Raw genomic sequence first — 18,623 nt, 5'->3', positions numbered from 1 at the left:
GGGGGAGCCACAACTTCGAGCACTCAGGCCATTGTTAGGTCCATTGTACTATCTCCGTAAATCGCCTATTCAATGGCTTCCCGCCTATGGCGTTCGCAGGCTTTAGCGAATCTAAGAACATTCCCCAAAGGCAAAGAGTGTGCAGATTCTTCATTGAAGAAAACCTTCCCTTGCCTACGTCTGAGATCTGAGGAGGCCGGACAGGTGCAGAAAAAGTGCAGGCCCGTCTCCTCCTCCTCCTCACATTGGCTGCACATAGCCGAAACCACCACCCCAATCTTTTCCATATGGTAGTTTAAGGAGCAGTGTCCCGTTAAAAGGCCTACTAGGGTTTTCATGTCCCACTTCTTAAAGGACTACAAAGATGCCGCTCCAGTGAACCCAGGCTCTTTTACAAGGATTTTCGCCAAGTTTAAGCACCTGATGACAACTCCACACCAACTGGCTTGATATGTCCTTGCTGTTTAGTGCTGATAATGCCGCCCGACTGTCGGAACAGATTCAAATGGTGAAACCCCTCCATTTTTGTCGCAGACATATATCTCCGTCTGGAATATTATCGTCATTTTTCCGAGGGGTTGGGCCAGTTCTATAATCGGATTCCCCGAGAACACCTCCGCGGCCGATCCACCCTCCATAACTGATCCGCCGGTGAAAATTATTAAGTCTGTAATCTAAAAAAACTCATGGCCATTTGTCGATCATTCTTCTCTTTCGGTGATTACGACAGTGCATGTTTTTCAAAGACGAATCTGGAAACCATATGATCGATCGGCATCAGAACTACCGGATGTTTGTCAAGGAATTTCCAGATAAACGCATGACCATGTGATGGCCGCCTTTCCACACCCCAATGGTATCGAGTCTATATGCGTCATGGGCTGCTTTCCGTTTCACCTCCCAGTGAATGGCAGGTAGATTTAGGATAGCTTCAAGTGCCGCAGTCGGCGTAGTACTCAATGCTCCAGTAATACTTAGGCAACCAAGTCTCTGAATCTGCGTTAGCAGCTTCCTGTTGTTAGCTTTTTTGTCCTTCAGGAACCACAGCAGGGTATCCATTACCAAGAGCCATAACAATGGTTAGAGAAACCCTCCCTGTGGGCAGCCCCTAAGACATCCAATATGTGAATTTTTCTCCACTCTAACGCTTAAGGCGTATTCTTTTTCGGACATCGCTTTTCAACTTTTGCCGTGAGTTCATGGAGTACTGTCTCCATGGGCGTGGGCGTAGGCGTGTTGCCTATGGTGAAGTGGCCACTTAGGAATGTGTGTATCCCTTATGCAGCGATCTACTAGTCTTTCTAGTCCTTTTAGTAAAAAAGTCGTTAGACTCATCGGTCGGAAGCTTTTTGTGTCTGTGTAAGGTGGGTTTCCCTGGTTTAGGAATGAATGACACCTTCAAATCACGTCAGTTAATAAGCGTTTGCTAGGCATGCGCGATATATATTCCGAATATGTAGACCCAGGGCATCCATTTCCTCTATTACTAATAATAATAATAATCGTTGGCACAACAATCCATATTGGATCAGGGCCTTGAAGTGTGTTAGAGCACTTCATTCAAGACCGTAACGGTACACTACAGTAGACTGTAGGAGACAATGTGGTCAGCATTGCGCTCGCCCGAGATTATTACCCTGATTTGACTCAGGTGCTCATTCACAGCTGAGTCGACTGGTATCCGACGTCAAATCACGATACAAATCCCTCTGCCACCAGCGAGATTTGAACCGCGACCTTCCGTACGACAGCCTTGCGCTCTAACCACTCAGCTATCCGGACCCTCTATTACTAGTTACGAGTTAAATGCCCATTTTACTCGCTCCAGTGATGCTACTTTGCATGCCAGATTCCAGTTTCTCGGTTGACGGCTGTATGCACCTGTTGGCCCCGATGTTAGATTTTGGATGCTGCCTGGGAAGTGCACTTCAAGCAAGTGGTTTGCCGTTTCTTCATCGCTTTCTGTGTACTTCCCATTCTGTAAACGTAAGTAACCCAGTTTCTGGCTACGTTCTTTGACCAGAATCCACTTCAGCTTTGAGGTTGCCTCAAGAGAGTTAGTCTCTTCGCAAAAGCGTCTCTATGACCATCGTTTAGCCGATCTTATGTTCTTCTTTAGAACCTTCTGTTTTTCTTTATAGTGATTCCAGCTAGCGTCTGAATCACACTTCAGAGTAAGATTGAGGAGCATCCTTGTCGTTCTCCTCCTGCAAGTTTCTCAGGTATACCCATCCGATATATGCTGTCGAAAAACCAGGTAGAGTTGGAACCTTAAATATCAATGGGGGCGATGCCTGTTATCGCACATGCTACTTCGTCTGATGTTGTATGGTAACCACACGACGTTCTCAATGCACTTAATCGATATGGGGTTGCGATTTTTTTCCTATTTGCTTCTTACTTCAACAAGCGTGTCCAAACTGGAGTTGCATAAAGCAAGATGGAGGTAACAACTCTCGAAATAAGGGGCCGACGGCTTTCCCCAATCCCACCTACATTCAGTAACATTATCGCCAACAGTGTAGTAACTCCGAGAACCTTTGTCGCCAAATGCTCAAGATGCGGTTTGCATTTCGATTTTTGGTCAACCGTGACTGATAATGATGATGATGTGCTCACCATTTCTGAACTTTTGCTTCCTTCGTTTGGTGATCAAATCTGCCTCTGCGATTGACAGACCAGCGACTTCTTGGCAAGATTTAATTTAAAAAATTACCTTGTTTTTAAGGACATTGCGCTCCCCAACATCTTGCGCCACGATAGTCACTCCAATGTTATCTGCGAAGCCAATGATTGTACTCCTTTGGGTAGTTGTAACTTCATTCCATCATAAACTATTATTAGGACGAAGAACTGGTCCTTGTGAGACCCGCAGGTTGTTCTATCTATCTTTGGGGCATTGTGCGAATCGTAACACAATACCCTCTCTCGGAGGAATTCTATAACTATGCACACCAGGTATTTTGAAGCGCTTTATTTCGCTATAGCTGCATTTATTTGTTCCATTTTCGAGCATTGAAGGTATTCATCGAGAGTAACTACCGCACAAGGTTTATTGGTATCCATTGCATCTTCCGCAATATTCGCCACCGTACTGTTCGCATTGACAGTAGGTCTTGCCTTTCGGAGTGCGACCTGTCTATCCGAGAGACCACTCTGCCTTTCTGTGATCAATACCATCCTATCGAAAATGAACTCTTTGAAAAGTATACCGATGGGGGTTATTAGTCAACAAAAACGCCAACAATTATTATTGGATTGTGGCAGGTTATTTCGTAAGCTAATCTTTCCACCATCAATACAAGTTCATCTATCGTGAGGCTTGGCGCAGCATAGCAACTGAATATGTGAATTTCGCCTACGTTAGCTCGTATCAATCCACTGTAGAGATCTTTCTAATATCTGCATATGATGGCAACGCCAATTTTATTTCCAAGCACGCTTTGGGAGAGCAAATTCTGAACTGCCTGGAAATGGTTTAAATTCAGCTGTAGGAACTTTATTTACGAAAGGCTGAAATCGCCGACTGTCTGTCTGTTTGTCACACTCGCTTTTCTCACCCATTGACACAAAAGTATAGTGGAAATTACACATTTACAAAGCTATAGTAGGTCAAAGTTGCCTTTTTCACGCCAAATTGTTACTACCTAAAAGATAAAACGTCAGTACCACATCGCCTTCCACAATCCAATAGATACAGATAGAGGAAAGCAGGCGTGCTCATCCATTTCTCTCAATGCTGTCCAGGTATTCGATTAGGTTTAGCACCAAAGTCGGTTGTATAAATTACATATAGACCTCCCAGAAGAATTCCTCGAGATCCTAAAATCATATGTATCCGTGCTGCTATTCAGAGTAAGATACGAAGGAACGTACTCTGAATTGATAAAAATTGTAGGTGGTGTACCACAAGACAGTATTTTGGCCCCAACACTGTTTCTCCTGTATACCAATGACATAACTTTCTTTGAGGAAGACCAAATAGCGACATTTTCCGACGACACTGCCATTCCTACCATAGCTAAAAGTGCCATCAGAACATTATAGAATGGACCAAGCAATGGAAAATTAAATTAAACGAAAGCAAATCAACGTACATTAACTTCACAAACAAAAAAGAGAATCCAGCTAAAGTCATTATAAACGGCCAAATATTTAGGTATGACACTCGATGCTAAGCTCAGCTGGAAAAGACTCATCCCAAGAAAGAAGGACGAGCTAAATGCCAGATACATACAGATGTACTGCCTATTGGGGATGAATTCCCAACTGACCATCGACAACAAGCTGCTAATTTATAAGCAAATTCTAAGGACGTACGGCATCCAGCTCTAGGGCTGTGCCAAGAAATCAAACCTGATGGCCATAAAAAATACTTAGAAACCTAGTAGACACTCCCTGGTTCTTTCGTAATAAGGATCTGCATAAGGGTGTGAAAGTACAGCTGGTTGGTGAAGTCATCAAAGACCACCGACTACGATCACGTGAGAATAACGCAGTCGGAAAATTGACTGATGTGTCTAATATAATGAGGCGACTGAAAAGAGTAAAACCAAACGACTTGTTAACATAAAGGATGCCTTATGATATAAGCTATTGAGGAAAAGCCAGTTCCTCAGCGAAGCCAACCAAAGTGGGGGTATGGGCCATAGGCTCTTTTCCCAATAGAAATGAAAGTTAAATATACAAAGAAAGCTGCTGGATAGGAAAATCTCAGCCGTAACTTGACGAGAGGTGGTTTTAGTGGATAAAAATTCCAGACTCTCAGGGATCCTAAACCCCGCGCTAGTCTTTTGAAGGTTTCCATCTCTTAAAAAAAGGAAATTACAAGAAGCGGAACATTGCAATCGTAGCTGACATCTGAGCAAACCAGATATACTCTTGTCTGCGAGAATAAGAGTAAGGTTCCTTGGATTCATTGTCTCATTGGGTTAGAAGGCAATGGAGCAGCCAATTAATTAACCATGAAAGGAACACAAATGTCTCTCAATTGATCATAAAGCTTATGTAGAATCATGAAGGCTTTCATGATTATGACATTGCGAAAAAAGGTACGGTTTAGGGTTATTCTGGGCTAGTCTACCAAGAGTGGAACAATCAAGGGTATTACATTTGAACCAAAGCGCTCTCAGGATGGTTTGGACCTTACAAAAAGAACCTTAGGATCATAGTGGGGATACTCATAGGTTACTGCAGGCTAAACTGCATTCTTTGAAAATTGTGGTAGTAGTAGAACATTGCCTCCAGATTTTATGGGAATAGCAGCCAAATCTCCACAAACTAGCCCTTGAGATTCCAGAAAGCTATCAAGAGGAGAAAGGCCTCTTCTCCGACGCTGCTGCTTGCACTTCTAAGAAAATCTTGGAAATCCGAGACCTTTCCCAGAGAATGGAGGAAGGAGATGATCATAAAGATCCCAAAGAAAAGGACCCGTTTTGAGTGTTACACTTGGAGGAGTATCTGCGTGCTTCATGCTGTAGCAAAGGTCATGGGCCTTGGCCAAATAGCTCTGGATTTGGAAAGGGTAGCAAGTAGAATTAGACTGAAAATAAACACCAACAAAACCAGGCTGACGGGTTATCGCACTTTCTATATCTGCATCAATGTCCAAAGCATCGATGGCATCGATCAATTTGCACATCTAGGAAGGGTGATTTCTGCAGACAATAACACTGAACTGGATGTTACCGACGCATTAACAGCGCTAGATCTTTTTTCGCTACCCTGTCTAATATCTGGAAATGCTATTATCTCTACACCAAGTTCAAGTAGAAACTGTTCTGTGTTAGTGTTCTTTCTGTGTTGCTATATGAGACTAGCACATGGAAAGTGAGTTAATACATCAATACATATGAGCGTCATATCATCGAAGACACTATCTCAAACGAAGAACTTAGTTGGCGCATAGGCCTACCACTTGTACGCGCAGTGATGGGAAGACGAAAGTGCCAGTAGATAGCTCACACTTTAAAGAGGGGCGGCAATTGTATTGCTGGCTACGCGATGAAGTGGTATCCACTCTTTTAAGATGGGCGACGAGTGGGTCGCCCTAAGGGCACTTGGCGAACAATAGAGGAGGAGTACGAGCATCTCAGGGAGTTCTGGGGGGTACAGACCGGCATTTCAAATAACCACGAACGACGGTACGTAACTGTGATTGACGCGCTATACCCCATCAAGGGGTGAAGGACAACCATATATAGAAGAATCTATAGCACGAACTCTAAATCCAGATCAGCCAAGGAAAATGTTCAGAAAAAAGTCGGCCGAAAATAATAATTGTTTTTATAAAATGCAATATGTTCACAGCTAAAGAACTTGACAGATAAGGTGAACTAGATTTAAATAAGTACAATTAAAGAACAGGGAGTAGTTTTTGTAGTAAAGTAGAAAAGTAATTGGGTCAACTAGAAAGGGGCGCAATAGATAGGTATAACCGCTGATTGTAAGGAATTAAATGAGATCAGCCCCGCGAAGACAACGCCGCTGCATTTAAAGAACTGTTTATCCTAAGTGGCCTGGAGTCAAGCCTCCGATAGAGCATCCCCTTGCTTTAAGCGGCTGTTGGTAGTCTCGGGAACGATCCCGCTCAGGGTGACCCTAGTCGAGATATCGAATTCTATCATGGCTGTATAGAGTTTGTCCCTGGCTTTGCTATCATAGGCAGAATCACCGCTTAACATAATTGGAACTGGCAAAGTGACAATAGGGTGGGTCGTGCACAGGCCCAAGGAACACGTATCCCTAAAGAGATGCCTCCGCCAAGGATTGCACCACACCAAGGTGTTGATGAAGGACATATTGCAGCAAATTTTCGGCTTACAAAAATGAACTAAACCGTTTGGGCCAGAAAGGTTGGTATGGATCAATTAATCAATCAATTGAAGTATCGAATATCAGCATTGCATTAATTTGCCAACCACATCAGAATCGTATTCATATGCTCTTTAAAGCTAAGCATGGCACTAGCCAAAATAGAAAACATATCCTAGAGACAGTATCAGTCTTAATTAATAATGTAACGTACGTCGGTATCTCTTTAACGGTGAGATTATCTGGAAGACGGAAGTATATTAGACTCACCGGGGTCATCATGCCATTCTCATAGATATTGAGAACAAAAGAATGGACGTTGCGAATGGTTTCCGCAACAGTCATGCCAGGATTTGTGCCAAGGACATTTACATATAGAGATAAAAGAATAAATAATAAGAAAATCATGATAACAATCATTAGTTAAACCACTTTTGAAAAGAAACGCCTTTCAAAAAGCATAATGTCATCGGATCCATTCTAACAATAATGTCTGGAAATTATTTTCTCAAACTTTAAAAGTCCCTGTAAGTGCCTCCATGGAAATACAATAATTAGCGCGTGTCAAAAAATATTATCAGAGAACGTGAGCAAAACCACGCCTCTACTCCCAGCGGTGGGTCGATTTTAAACAAAAAAGAGGGCAAAGTATCTCTAATTTAAAGTTCATAGAAAAACTAGTCAAAATATGTTACTATGTAAATAATAGCTTTTTCGTGACTAGAAATATATTCCTTTATAGAACATAGAACATCCATATAGTCTTTTCTTCCGAATTATTATCACGTTTTTGAGCTTTTTACCCATAATCTATTGAAAACGAAATTCATAGCAACAAACTTACAACTGTGATATCAATATACGAATATTATACATGACAATTCCTTTCATGGTTCAAAGAAAACTCGTGTGGGTAATCAAAAAGCTACTCCCCTAGAAGAATTTTTATCAGCACTTGTTTATAAATTGTTTGTTTATTTATAAAATAAACAATTGCTAATGATAACCAGATGTGCCAAATGTTCATAGAATTATCTATGAATAAGCGTTAGTAATATATATTTCTCTTGACAGCGTATTGATTGGATTATGAATTTACTATATAAACCGCAACGGCCAACAGTTCTCGTATCCAGATAGTTGTAAATAAGGTGACCCAGCTGTATCACTATTGGTAACATGGATGAAATTCAAATTGATAGTAGATGATACCATATGAAGGATATTTTGACACATAAGGTGTTTTCACTTGGTATCTGTGATCCCTAAAAAAACATACATGCCAAAAGTTTCGGCAATGAAGTCCTGATAATTTTTAAGTATTTATGGGAAAACACAATTTCGAGTTTGGCATATATATATAATAAAATGTATAAAACCTCAGAGAAAAATAAAAAAATATGTTTGCCCATAAAATAAAACAAAATTGCTATTTTCCTATTTAAATTTAAGACAGATAAAGAGAATCACAAACTATCTACAGATAGATTCGGGGACTAGAATTAATATCTCGAGACAATTCCTAAAAGTAATTTATTAAGGAATAAAAATTATGATTTTGATATGACAAATGACATATGGCAAAGAGGAAAAGTAACAAAAAATGTCCTTTGAAGAATTCAACTTATCTCAAACTTAACTCTTGAAATTGTTTATTCAAGCAGAAACCGAAAATTTTATCGGGTTGACCGAAGAAAAGAAACTTTTTATATTCGAAATGTATCTTTTATTAAAATATATCGCACAGCACCCCCAAATCCTTATATAAAAGGAATCTCTTAAAAAAGTGATTTCGAGTGATTTCAATAGAAAATTACATCTAATAATTCATAGAATTTACAAATTTCAATTAACATCAATTAATCTTTTTAATTTGATGAATATAATATGTTGGAACATCAAGAAGATTTACAGGTTTGAAGTCACCATAAACCGTGTAAGGGGCGTTAGTGCCAAAAACACCCTTAAGGAGATTCGTAAACGATGTGAGCGTATGTGGATGGAAAGAGAAATTCAATTCTGTAATGTTATCTCCTTCACCAATCAAATAGTCACGTGTTATCATTTTTGGTTTATCATTTTCATAATGAATTTTTGTGTTGATTCGAATCGGAGTTTTATGAGTCGCCTGAAAAAAGTGATTAGATTGTAGTACATTTACCATCAGACCATGGAAATTATTTAATAGTTTTGGAAGCTGATATGATGTCAATGTTTTTCTCGAAAATCACGTTTTTGACATGTGATGCTGATTGAAACTTACATTGTAGTAAACATTGTTACTGTAATCCGACTCCGATGTGTCCCCAGTTTTAATCAGTTGATCATAATTTCTGTGGTCTATTAAAAGAAGTCCACCAGGTTTGAGACATTTCATGAAATTCCCAATAGCCTGTTTGTGTTCCTTTTGGTCTCCGTGTGTATCATGGAGATGAGAAAATGAGCTGCCAAGGCAGATGACTGCGTCAAATCCATCTCCAATATGAGACTTGATATCTTTATCAATCGTTAGCCAGTTTCCTTGTTCGATCACTGGAAATAGGCAAAAAAATATTTTTGAATAATTTCATTTGAGTTGATCCTGGAAGGATATGAAGTATGTCCAATGGATGCTATGGATATAAGTAGATATAAATTGTGAAACGAAAGCAGAATGCGATTGCAAAGCAGAAAGAAGTGGTGACAAAAACGCGAGGGATTAAGCGACGGAAAATTAAGATGTGAAGTAGTAACACGGTCCTAGGCTGAATCTAAAAAAAGCAAATATCTCGGTCCAATCCTATCTCCCAATGGTGATTTGCTCTGCAAAATTACCTCGCGCATCAGCGCAGATTGGATGAAGGGACGATCCACAAGTGGTGCTTTTTGTTAGCGACGTATAAACAAATGTCTCGGGCCCAAAATGTTACGTAGTGTCATCCGCTGCCGCCCTCTAAGATTCTGACTTTTGGCCGACTATAAAAGCCAATGAACGACGGCTAGCGGTAATGGAGACTACGATTTTTTGTTTGAGGATTGAGCGGCCCTAAGTCCGCGTTCACTTGATATCGGACCGAACCAAATGGAGAGCAACTTACTCCGACTTTTTTTGGTTCATAGGCTCCTCATTTTGAGCCTTGCAACCAATGTGCAAAAATGAGGCACGAAGACTGTTTATAGTTTCATTCAGGGCAAAGGTAACTCATCAGATTCTGCTGCACCTGTGCTGCAAAATGCCAATGTATAAAAGAAGAGCACACTGGTCCCAAGGTAGGAGTGAAGCACTGTCTAACGAGTGGCTTCTACCCTATACGAAACCGTAAACCCTCTTCGGCCCCGATTTTTGGAGACAAATATATTGCATCCGAAATGAGGGTAGCCACGATCGTGGAAATATTATTAGAGAGGCGTTGCTATGGACATCTAATTCACTCTGATGAGAACTCGCTTGCCAAGATTGGTTTGAACATCGATATTGATGGAAAAGAATCAAAAGACCGGTCAAACAATGGCTAGATACGCTGAGTGGCGCAACAGATTAAAATGAGCCGACCGCCCCTTTGAATGGGACAAAGACTGAAGAAGAAGAAGAAGAAGCTTGATGGCTGTTTCATTATAAAATCACCAAGGTTCTATCGCAAAGACATTTATCATTCAAAATAATTATCATTCACCCGATAAAAAGCAAAAACTGTAGATACTAGTGTTTCGATGATTCATCTTTGCAACATGTATCTTTTCTATGAAGCCAACCTAATTGTGAACTAGCGAATTTCAGATTGGCAATTTAATAACTTCATATGAAATGAAATGAAATGAAATGAAATATTCCCATATATTGGTGAAAAAACAATAATAATAAGCCCCTTCTGCATAGATCTAGCCATAAAAATGTTGCATCACGAAACCCCCAATAACGTTCAAAGGAGAACTTTCATGCGACCTCCATTTAGGATTTTAAGACTGTATGTCTAGCTTGAGCCTACTCCCTTTTTTCGAAATGTTTACCAACTTGTTAGTACCATAAATAGTAACTGAATCTTATAAATCAGGAGTATTTGGAATCACCCTTGCTACTCCTTTCTCTATATGACACATCATTTCTAAGATAAATAAACGACTTCCCCCACCACGCGTAACTCCTAGCTACCTTGTTGACCAGATAAGCAAAATTTAAATGAGAGCGATTCCTCAAGACGTTTTCGCCGAAGACCAAACCAAACCAACTAAATCCAATGCTGGATTTAGACGACAGCAAAGAAGGCTCAACCGAGAATACTAAAATTTGATTTTCAACCGCTGCATCGATCGTTGGATCTTCCATGAAAGTTTGGTTGACGACAAATACCGGCTTCAATTGCCAAGACTACATTACTGGTTTGATCCGCCTGGTATACACTATAATATTTTAGGATAGAAATTTTCCAAAGCGAGCACGGTATCCATTATCGCTATGTGAAACAATTTATGCCTTGTGTTAAAGAAAGTGACTGAGCTACCCAAGTTCCAAAAGTTCCTTCTCTAACTTACAGAAAAGAAGCAAATTGACGTTGAACAATAGCTTTGTATACAGCACAATCTTAGCATGACTTCCCGAAAGGTTTCTAATAAAGGAAATTACGATCAGAAATCGGGTTTGATCGGCTGGTGTCCAACAAATAGTGAAGACACGATTGATAGATATAATTGAAATAGCTGGGAAAAGCAAAAATATCTACTTCCTGTTCACTATTTTGTGGAGTATTGAGAACTCACACCCTCTGCTTTTTCATTGCTTTCTCTTTTTCATATTTGATAAAGCTGTGTTCAGTTTCATCATAATCACACTGTGCAAGTGCTTAAAGCAGCGGAAAAGCACAGAGACGAATACAAACTACCATAATTAACCGGGACTTGAACCCGGGCTCGGCTATCGCACTCTCAAGAAAAAAACGAACATGTTGGAAACAGAGTAACTAGCCAAAATGTATGTCTGACATTTAAATCACTACTCGTAATAGTATTCCACCACGTGCTAAGAATGCAAGGAAAAGACCTGCAGGAATATAGCCTAGAAATACCTTAATATTGAAAATTGAATCTAAATTGACGGTGATCAGTCCGGCAATGAAACGACCTCAAGAGTAGAAGTTACACTAGAAAGAAAATAACATGAGGCTATAGGCACCGCTAAAAAATGCGAAATAACCAAAATTCTGGAACGTGAAACATTGACAGCTCCAATAAAAATTCGCTGGCCTTTATCTATAGATACCCATCTATAATGATGACCAAACTGTCAAACTTTGTAATGAGAAGGATGGGACGCCCTTTCATGCCCAGTAGAGGAGTGACAACTGGCGAATAACAAACCCTGAAAAGGGGTACCTAGTCGGAAATCCCCCGAGCTTAACAAATAGCATCTAAGTGAACTTCTATAAAGCATACAATAAATTAACAGAACGCAACATGGGTCCAAAAAAGTACATCCTAGATTAATATCCTTGGCACATCTTCCTTATTGTTCAAAATAGTGGAGAATATGTTCAAAAAGCAAACAGAAAAGCTCCAATAAGCTAGATAATACTGAATACTGTTATAAGATAGATAGGTAATGACGATGAAAGGAATTGCATCTATAAATATTCAGGCAAGAATAAGGTTGGTATTGACATTAAATTAGTGGTAATTAATGAATTCACGATTATCTGAACATTAGCCACTCAAAGCATGCAATGGTCCTCGTAAAACGAAACTGAGAAAACAGAAAACGAAAACCCATTTTACTTCCAATTTGCTCAACAACCAAAACTGAGATGAGCGTATATTTTTCCTCAGTCCCACATTGGGCGCAATTTATTAAAAAAGGTATTTTCTTAGAGATTTGTAATGAATTTCTGAAAAAGTGAGAGGTACTCGTTATAAAAATATTAAGTACTTTATTTTAACAACCACCGTGCCTCCAATACTTTTTATTGCTTTAGATATAGGTTCTCCCAAAATCGTCCATATAACCAATATTAAACCTAGTTGCCCAGGTTTGAATAACCTTCCTACTAGGAACTGTGGAACGAATATACAATAGGCGGGTACCAGTAAAGATTCAAGATTTCCTAGCCTTTATTTAAATCAGGGGTTAACAGGGATGCAAAGAGAAATTTTAATTTTACCCTATGCAATATCAACGGAAGGTACCAAGGTACTTTAGAACTGAGATGCATATACTTGTAGAAAGTGTAGAGGTTTTGAAGCAAATTTATAGCTGGGGTCGTTCGAAAATGAAACATAAGTAAATCAGAAAAATAAAGCAAGCTGCTAATACTGACGCAGCTCTAGGGACCAATTGATATACTACTACAGTGATGCATTGTACTCGAAAATAATCTCTAATCTCATCAAACTCCTGCTCCTCCTGTCTATCAAGAATTGGTATCATATAAATCAAAACTATACTTTTTTTGTTTAAGGATTGAAGAGTTCGCATCCAGTTGATGTCGGACCGGACCAAATGGGGAGCAACTTGTTCCCACCCACCCGAAGTTCAAAATTAAAAGCGGACGAAAACGGCTTACTTGCTGTACTGTACTACTCTTTCGATTATAAGGACTACGATTGGGTCCCTAAAAGTTCTAAAGGTCTCACAGAGTCGGGGTTGGTCCGTCTGCTGAGGGACAATCTCCGACGCATAAAAGCCACACCACCCACCCGACACTCGTCCAAACCTGCCTGTTCGCCCAAGGAACTGGACACGTGCACGCACGTTCTGGTCAGGACGGATGCCGTCCGGAAGCCGCTGCAGCCTCCATATGAGGGCCCGTACCGCGTTCTCGAGCGTGGAGAACATTTCTTCCAGCTCGAGATCGGTGGACACAAAAAGGCGGTCTCTCTGTCCAGGCTGAAACCCGTGTCCGCCCCGAAGCAGCGTCGTGTCCGCTTTGTGGATTGACGGTGAACGAAGTTCCGGGATCAGTCGCCGAAACCCCTAGGTTTCATCTGGGGGCGGAGTGATGTGGCGCGGCGGGATTCGCAGCATTCGAAATTTATTTCGAATGTTGCGAATGCGAACAAATAGATGGCGCGGAACTATCCACTTTGTAGAGCTCGCCACGGGAGTGGAGGACTAGCGAGGAAAGTGTGCCATGATTTAGGGGCAGAAAGAAACACATGAAGCGAGATCATTCTCTTCTGCCTCTAACGTATAAATAGTCGTTTGCTCTTACTGATTCATTAAAATTAATAAATTCTAATTATTATATCTATCGAGTATTGACTGTAAAAACCTAGTCTATGTTCCGGTGTATCTAAAAATGGTGGTTTGCAAAGAAATAGACTATTTTAGTTAAAGTTCTTCGAAAGTAACCATAACACATCATGCTAGGAGCTCATACTTTCAAATATAATGTCGGATCTACTTTGAAATTATCAATAAAGGATAAACACAATTTTATATCTGAGTGTAATTATGCGGTGTTTCCTGCGATTAATCATTCGATATAATAAAAAATTTGTTTTTTTTTATTCGCTAGTGTTGATATTTTTATTTTTTGACAATACTGATATTTCGGGAACCACTTGTTCCCTGCATCAGTGCCTACAAGTGGTTCCCGAAATATCAGTATTTTCAGTTTCAGGAAAATCTGCTATTTATTGGGATTGGAAAGCTAGATATTTTCTGGGAAAATTCCAAATTGGATATGCTCTTATCTTCAATATTGACCCACATCCATAACAAGAAACAGCAACAACTAAGCTAACTAATTCACTGAAAGAAGAGTCGAGGCTGGTCTCGCAATCAAAAGTGTGAACATTGAATCTGCATTTAAAAAGGACTAACACCTTCTAATGAAATGAAGTATATTCGCTGGTCAGACAATCTCCATCCCAGTTAAAGTGGAACCTGAAGCCTACACGATCCGTCTATCCTACCAATTACGTCTGAAGAGTGCACAGTCGTTCCTTCCGTCTGTTGGACTGAAAACACCATACATGTACCGGCAAGTCGGACTTTAATTTCAGAATTTTTAATAACCTATTATACTTCCTTAATTATTTGAGATGAGTAACAACTATGGACTATGATGCTATTCCCAGCCATATAATTCTTCAAAAGCTACTTCTTACACTGTAAGAAATTAAGCCTCATAGACCTCACGTAAACTATTCTTCAAATGTATATCGCTATGTAAATGAAACAAGATTATTATATATTTTCACGAATCCTAACAGACATCTACACTTCTGTTTTAAACTCCACACGTCAATTTGAACTGTTTTATAGTATAGTATCTTGTGGTCCAAATGGCACATTGTGAATCGCTTATCAGAGAAAATGATAAAAAACAAAAACATCCTCGAACATTCGGAATCGGAACATTTAAACGAAATCAACCATTCACGTATTATACAGTAACTGGCGGTATACATCCACGTAAAAATTGACTAAAATATTTGCAAGGGCTTTGTAAGGGTTATACCTAACTTAATGACAATAAACGAATAATCCTTAACAAGATTCTCACTCACCCCAATTATCAAAAGCTGCTTCTTTACGTCTGTTCCACCGTTCCCGATATGCTGACTTCAACATCTGATGAGAAGCATCAACTGACACAACTTCGAATCCTTCCTCCAACAAGACAATGGAATCCACCCTGTTTTCAATTCAATTCAACGAAAAAATCTGGTGTCAGACCCCATCACAAGTCCATCCGCAAAGCACTTACCCCGTGCCACATGCTGCATCCAAAATCCTCTTGCAACCATGCTCCCTCAAAATCCTTATCAAAAAGCTCTTAATATTCTTAGCCCGAGTCTCGCGATCTCCAACAAAAACATCCCAAATCCTGGCCGCCTTTCCATCGGCATATTCATCGCGATTTACTTTCACCGGTGCAACTCCATTTTTAAGGGGAGTCTGAATTTCAGCCTTTTGCTGTACAACGGGAGCGACTTCTGGCATCTTGTAAGATGGAATGCAACGGACTAACTGCGGTATTTCAAATTCGACAGATTTATGTATTTATATTACCTCCAAAAAAATTCAAGTCATTTTGATTAGGATCGGGAAGTGACTTCACAGTGAAAATTAATCGAATTAATAGTTGCCAAGTCATACGTAGTGGTGATCTATGGACTCGGTCGCGTGATTGATTCTCTTGACAATGTATACAAGGGTATTATCACTTTGATTTCAGATGATGTAAACACAGCTATATACTTACGCTTTCATTGCGAAAATCATAAGACGATCCCGATGGAATTGCAATAGGCACCATTGAAAAAACTGGACTTGAAAATTTGACGTCAAAAGACACACATTGATCAGTTCATGGTAGCTTTGGACCATCTGAATATATGAAAACGGAACTATCTGGAATCTCTTGGATTCTATAATTTTTATAAATAAATATTCTAAAAAAAGATTAGAATTGAATTTAATTTTGAACCTGATTTTATAAAAACGAATTTGAATTTTGCCTTACCAAGAAAAAAGAAGAGAGAAATAATCGGAAGTTAAAAGTCCAAAAATATGTTATAACGAATCATACGGAAATTATTCATTATAAGACATAAATATCCTTGGCAATCTCTTGATAAATTAATTAATTATGTCCTGTGTGCGTTTGTTTGCGGGGGGGGGGGCGAAGGTAAAACCTCTAAGCGTTCAGACCTTAGTGCTCCATTGTACTCGATTCCCCTGTCTAACGGAGTATTCCGGATTCGTTTATGTATCTCAGGATTTCCGTTAATGGATGTGATACTATTCGCTGCGGTTGGAGCACATCAGCACCAAAAACCTGATGTCTGATGCGTCCGTAAGCGGGGTACTCACATAAAAAATGTTCCGTGGATTCCTCATTGCAGGATGCCCAGCTAGTGAATTATAGCCAGTCAGAATACCCACAATACTTCTGCAAGTCTTCCTGCTTTTCGGCAGGATAAACTCTGCAGAATGTTTGTTTGGTTCGGACAGGAAGAATTTGGTCTGCCTAGCAGCATTAAGGCTTCCCCCCGTCATTATGGGAAGCTTGTTCTCAGTTTTGGATAGCAGCATCAGACAATGCTACCGACACCCCAATTGCTGGTTCCGGTCCGGGCATGGGGAAAGTTGAAGCGCCTTTTCCTAAGGCATCCGTGATTTCATTTCGCTCTACACCACTACTCCACCAGGTACTCAGAGTAAATCCACCGTATTGAATCTGGAAACAGAATTCAATCGGTTTCTACATTCCTGAACCATTTTTAAAGTGATCAGAGTACTACTCAACGCCCTCAATGCAGCTTGACTATCGCTACAGATTGTGATGTGCCTGCCTTTCAACCGCTTTTCAATCATCCAGGTTGTCGCCCTTCAGCCTGAAAGATCGTTGTGCATTGTCCAAAGAAAAAGCCCATTTATTATTTTTATTCGAGAGGTAGACTCCTGCTCCAGGACCACTTTCTGTCTTTAAGCCATCGGTGTAGAACACACGCATTTTTCTGGTTTGTCCCAGTTTTCTCTCCATTACAAAATAACATCATATCTTCTACCAAACGGATGTATAGGGATCTGAGAATCGGAGGGCATTGCGAAAACTAGATTCAGTTCTCCCAATGACTCTTCCAATGCGATGTGCCCCCACGTCCATTGTTTTCCCCGCCGCTCTCATTGCGGTGCCATTCAAATCCAAGGACTTCAAATTGAGTAATGCATTCAGAGCTGCGCCGGTTGTCGTGTTCATGGAACCGGTGACACCCAGAAACACAGTTTTTTTGCAGTGTGGCTACTTTATAGCGAAAAGTCTTCTGTTTCATCTTAACCCGGCCTAATGATTATTACTTGAGGCCTAAGTCCCCATGTCGAAGCAAATGTCCGCCTACACAGCCCATAAGCTGTGACAGCTCGTTTCATCTTTACCTCTACACGTTTGTTCCAAAGAAGCTTCTTGTCTAGGATAACTCCCAGATAATTCACTTCTTTGGAGACTCGAAGGGTTGTACCCCTCATCCCGGGAAGGCAAAGACCGTTCAGTTTCTTCCTTTTTGGAAATAATACCATTGCGATTTTATTTGGATTTACTGAAAGAAGTCCATGCCGCGGCGCGTTGTGTATTTCTACACAACATTCCGAGATCTCGACCAACAGCCAGCACAGTCATGTCATCCGCATAAGCTTGAACGTGTATTGGCAGATTTTGCAGTTCGCATAGTAGTGAGTTGATCAGCATACTCCACAGAAGTCGCGATGGCACACCTCCTTGAGGGCAGCTTTCGTCGCTTCCGTTGTTAAGTAGCGATCAACACCCACTTCAGCACACAATACTTTCTGCGTTAGAATAGCGTAGATCCACTTTATTACAATGCTCTCTGGCGACTTCACAAAGCTTCTGGAAGAGTACACAGTCAAAAGCCCCTTCAATGTCCACGAACACCCCATCGCGTACTCACTCACCCTTCAGAGTTGCATCCTATATCTTTCAAACCAAAGAATGAAGAGCAGGCTCACAGGACCTTCCACGTTGGTAAGTATGTTGGTTTTCATTTAGGGGGTGCGACTTTAGCGCCCTCTCGCGAATATGACGCTCAACCAGCCTCTCCAGACATTTTAGCGAAAATGATGTTAGGCTCATTTGCCTGAAGTTCTTTGCATTTGAATAGTCATCTCTCCCAGGTTTTGGTATGAAGACTACGTTCACCTTCTGCCAAGAGCAAGACAACCTCAAAAAATATTTCTTAGAAGTTTCTCTAAGTCCTCTATACCCTCCTTTAGCATCACTAATAGATGCCATGCATACCAGGTGCTTTGAAGTATTCAAATGATAGTATAACAGCTCCCGCTTTTTCATTGGTAACAACCGCTCTCGCACTGTCCC

General features: G+C 40.4%; 1 protein-coding gene across 1 annotated transcript; it reads right to left on the bottom strand.

The window, feature by feature from the left end:
- Positions 1 to 8,198: 8,198 nt before the first annotated feature.
- Positions 8,199 to 15,780, bottom strand: LOC119660404 (glycine N-methyltransferase-like). The gene is made up of 4 exons (XM_038068938.1): positions 15,495 to 15,780; positions 15,295 to 15,422; positions 9,077 to 9,345; positions 8,199 to 8,941 (listed from the first exon to the last, which is right to left on the bottom strand). Exons 1-4 carry the CDS (start codon positions 15,728 to 15,730, stop codon positions 8,669 to 8,671), a joined length of 906 nt encoding a protein of 301 aa, XP_037924866.1. The 5' UTR covers positions 15,731 to 15,780; the 3' UTR covers positions 8,199 to 8,668.
- Between the last annotated feature and the right edge of the window lie 2,843 nt (positions 15,781 to 18,623).

Source organism: Hermetia illucens, chromosome 6 (assembly GCF_905115235.1).
Source record: "Hermetia illucens chromosome 6, iHerIll2.2.curated.20191125, whole genome shotgun sequence".
NCBI lineage: Eukaryota > Metazoa > Arthropoda > Insecta > Diptera > Stratiomyidae > Hermetia > Hermetia illucens.
This window is presented reverse-complemented; position numbering and strand designations above follow the sequence as displayed.

Bases quoted from the DNA above. Each gene is read 5' to 3' on its own strand.
- LOC119660404 (XM_038068938.1), bottom strand. From the start codon at position 15,730: ATGCCAGAAGTCGCTCCCGTTGTACAGCAAAAGGCTGAAATTCAGACT. The intron at 9,346-15,294 runs GTGAGTGAGAAT...GCCTATTTCCAG, and splicing joins AGCAGCTTTTGATAATTGGG to TGATCGAACAAGGAAACTGG. The intron at 8,942-9,076 runs GTAAGTTTCAAT...CACTTTTTTCAG, and splicing joins GTAACAATGTTTACTACAAT to GCGACTCATAAAACTCCGAT.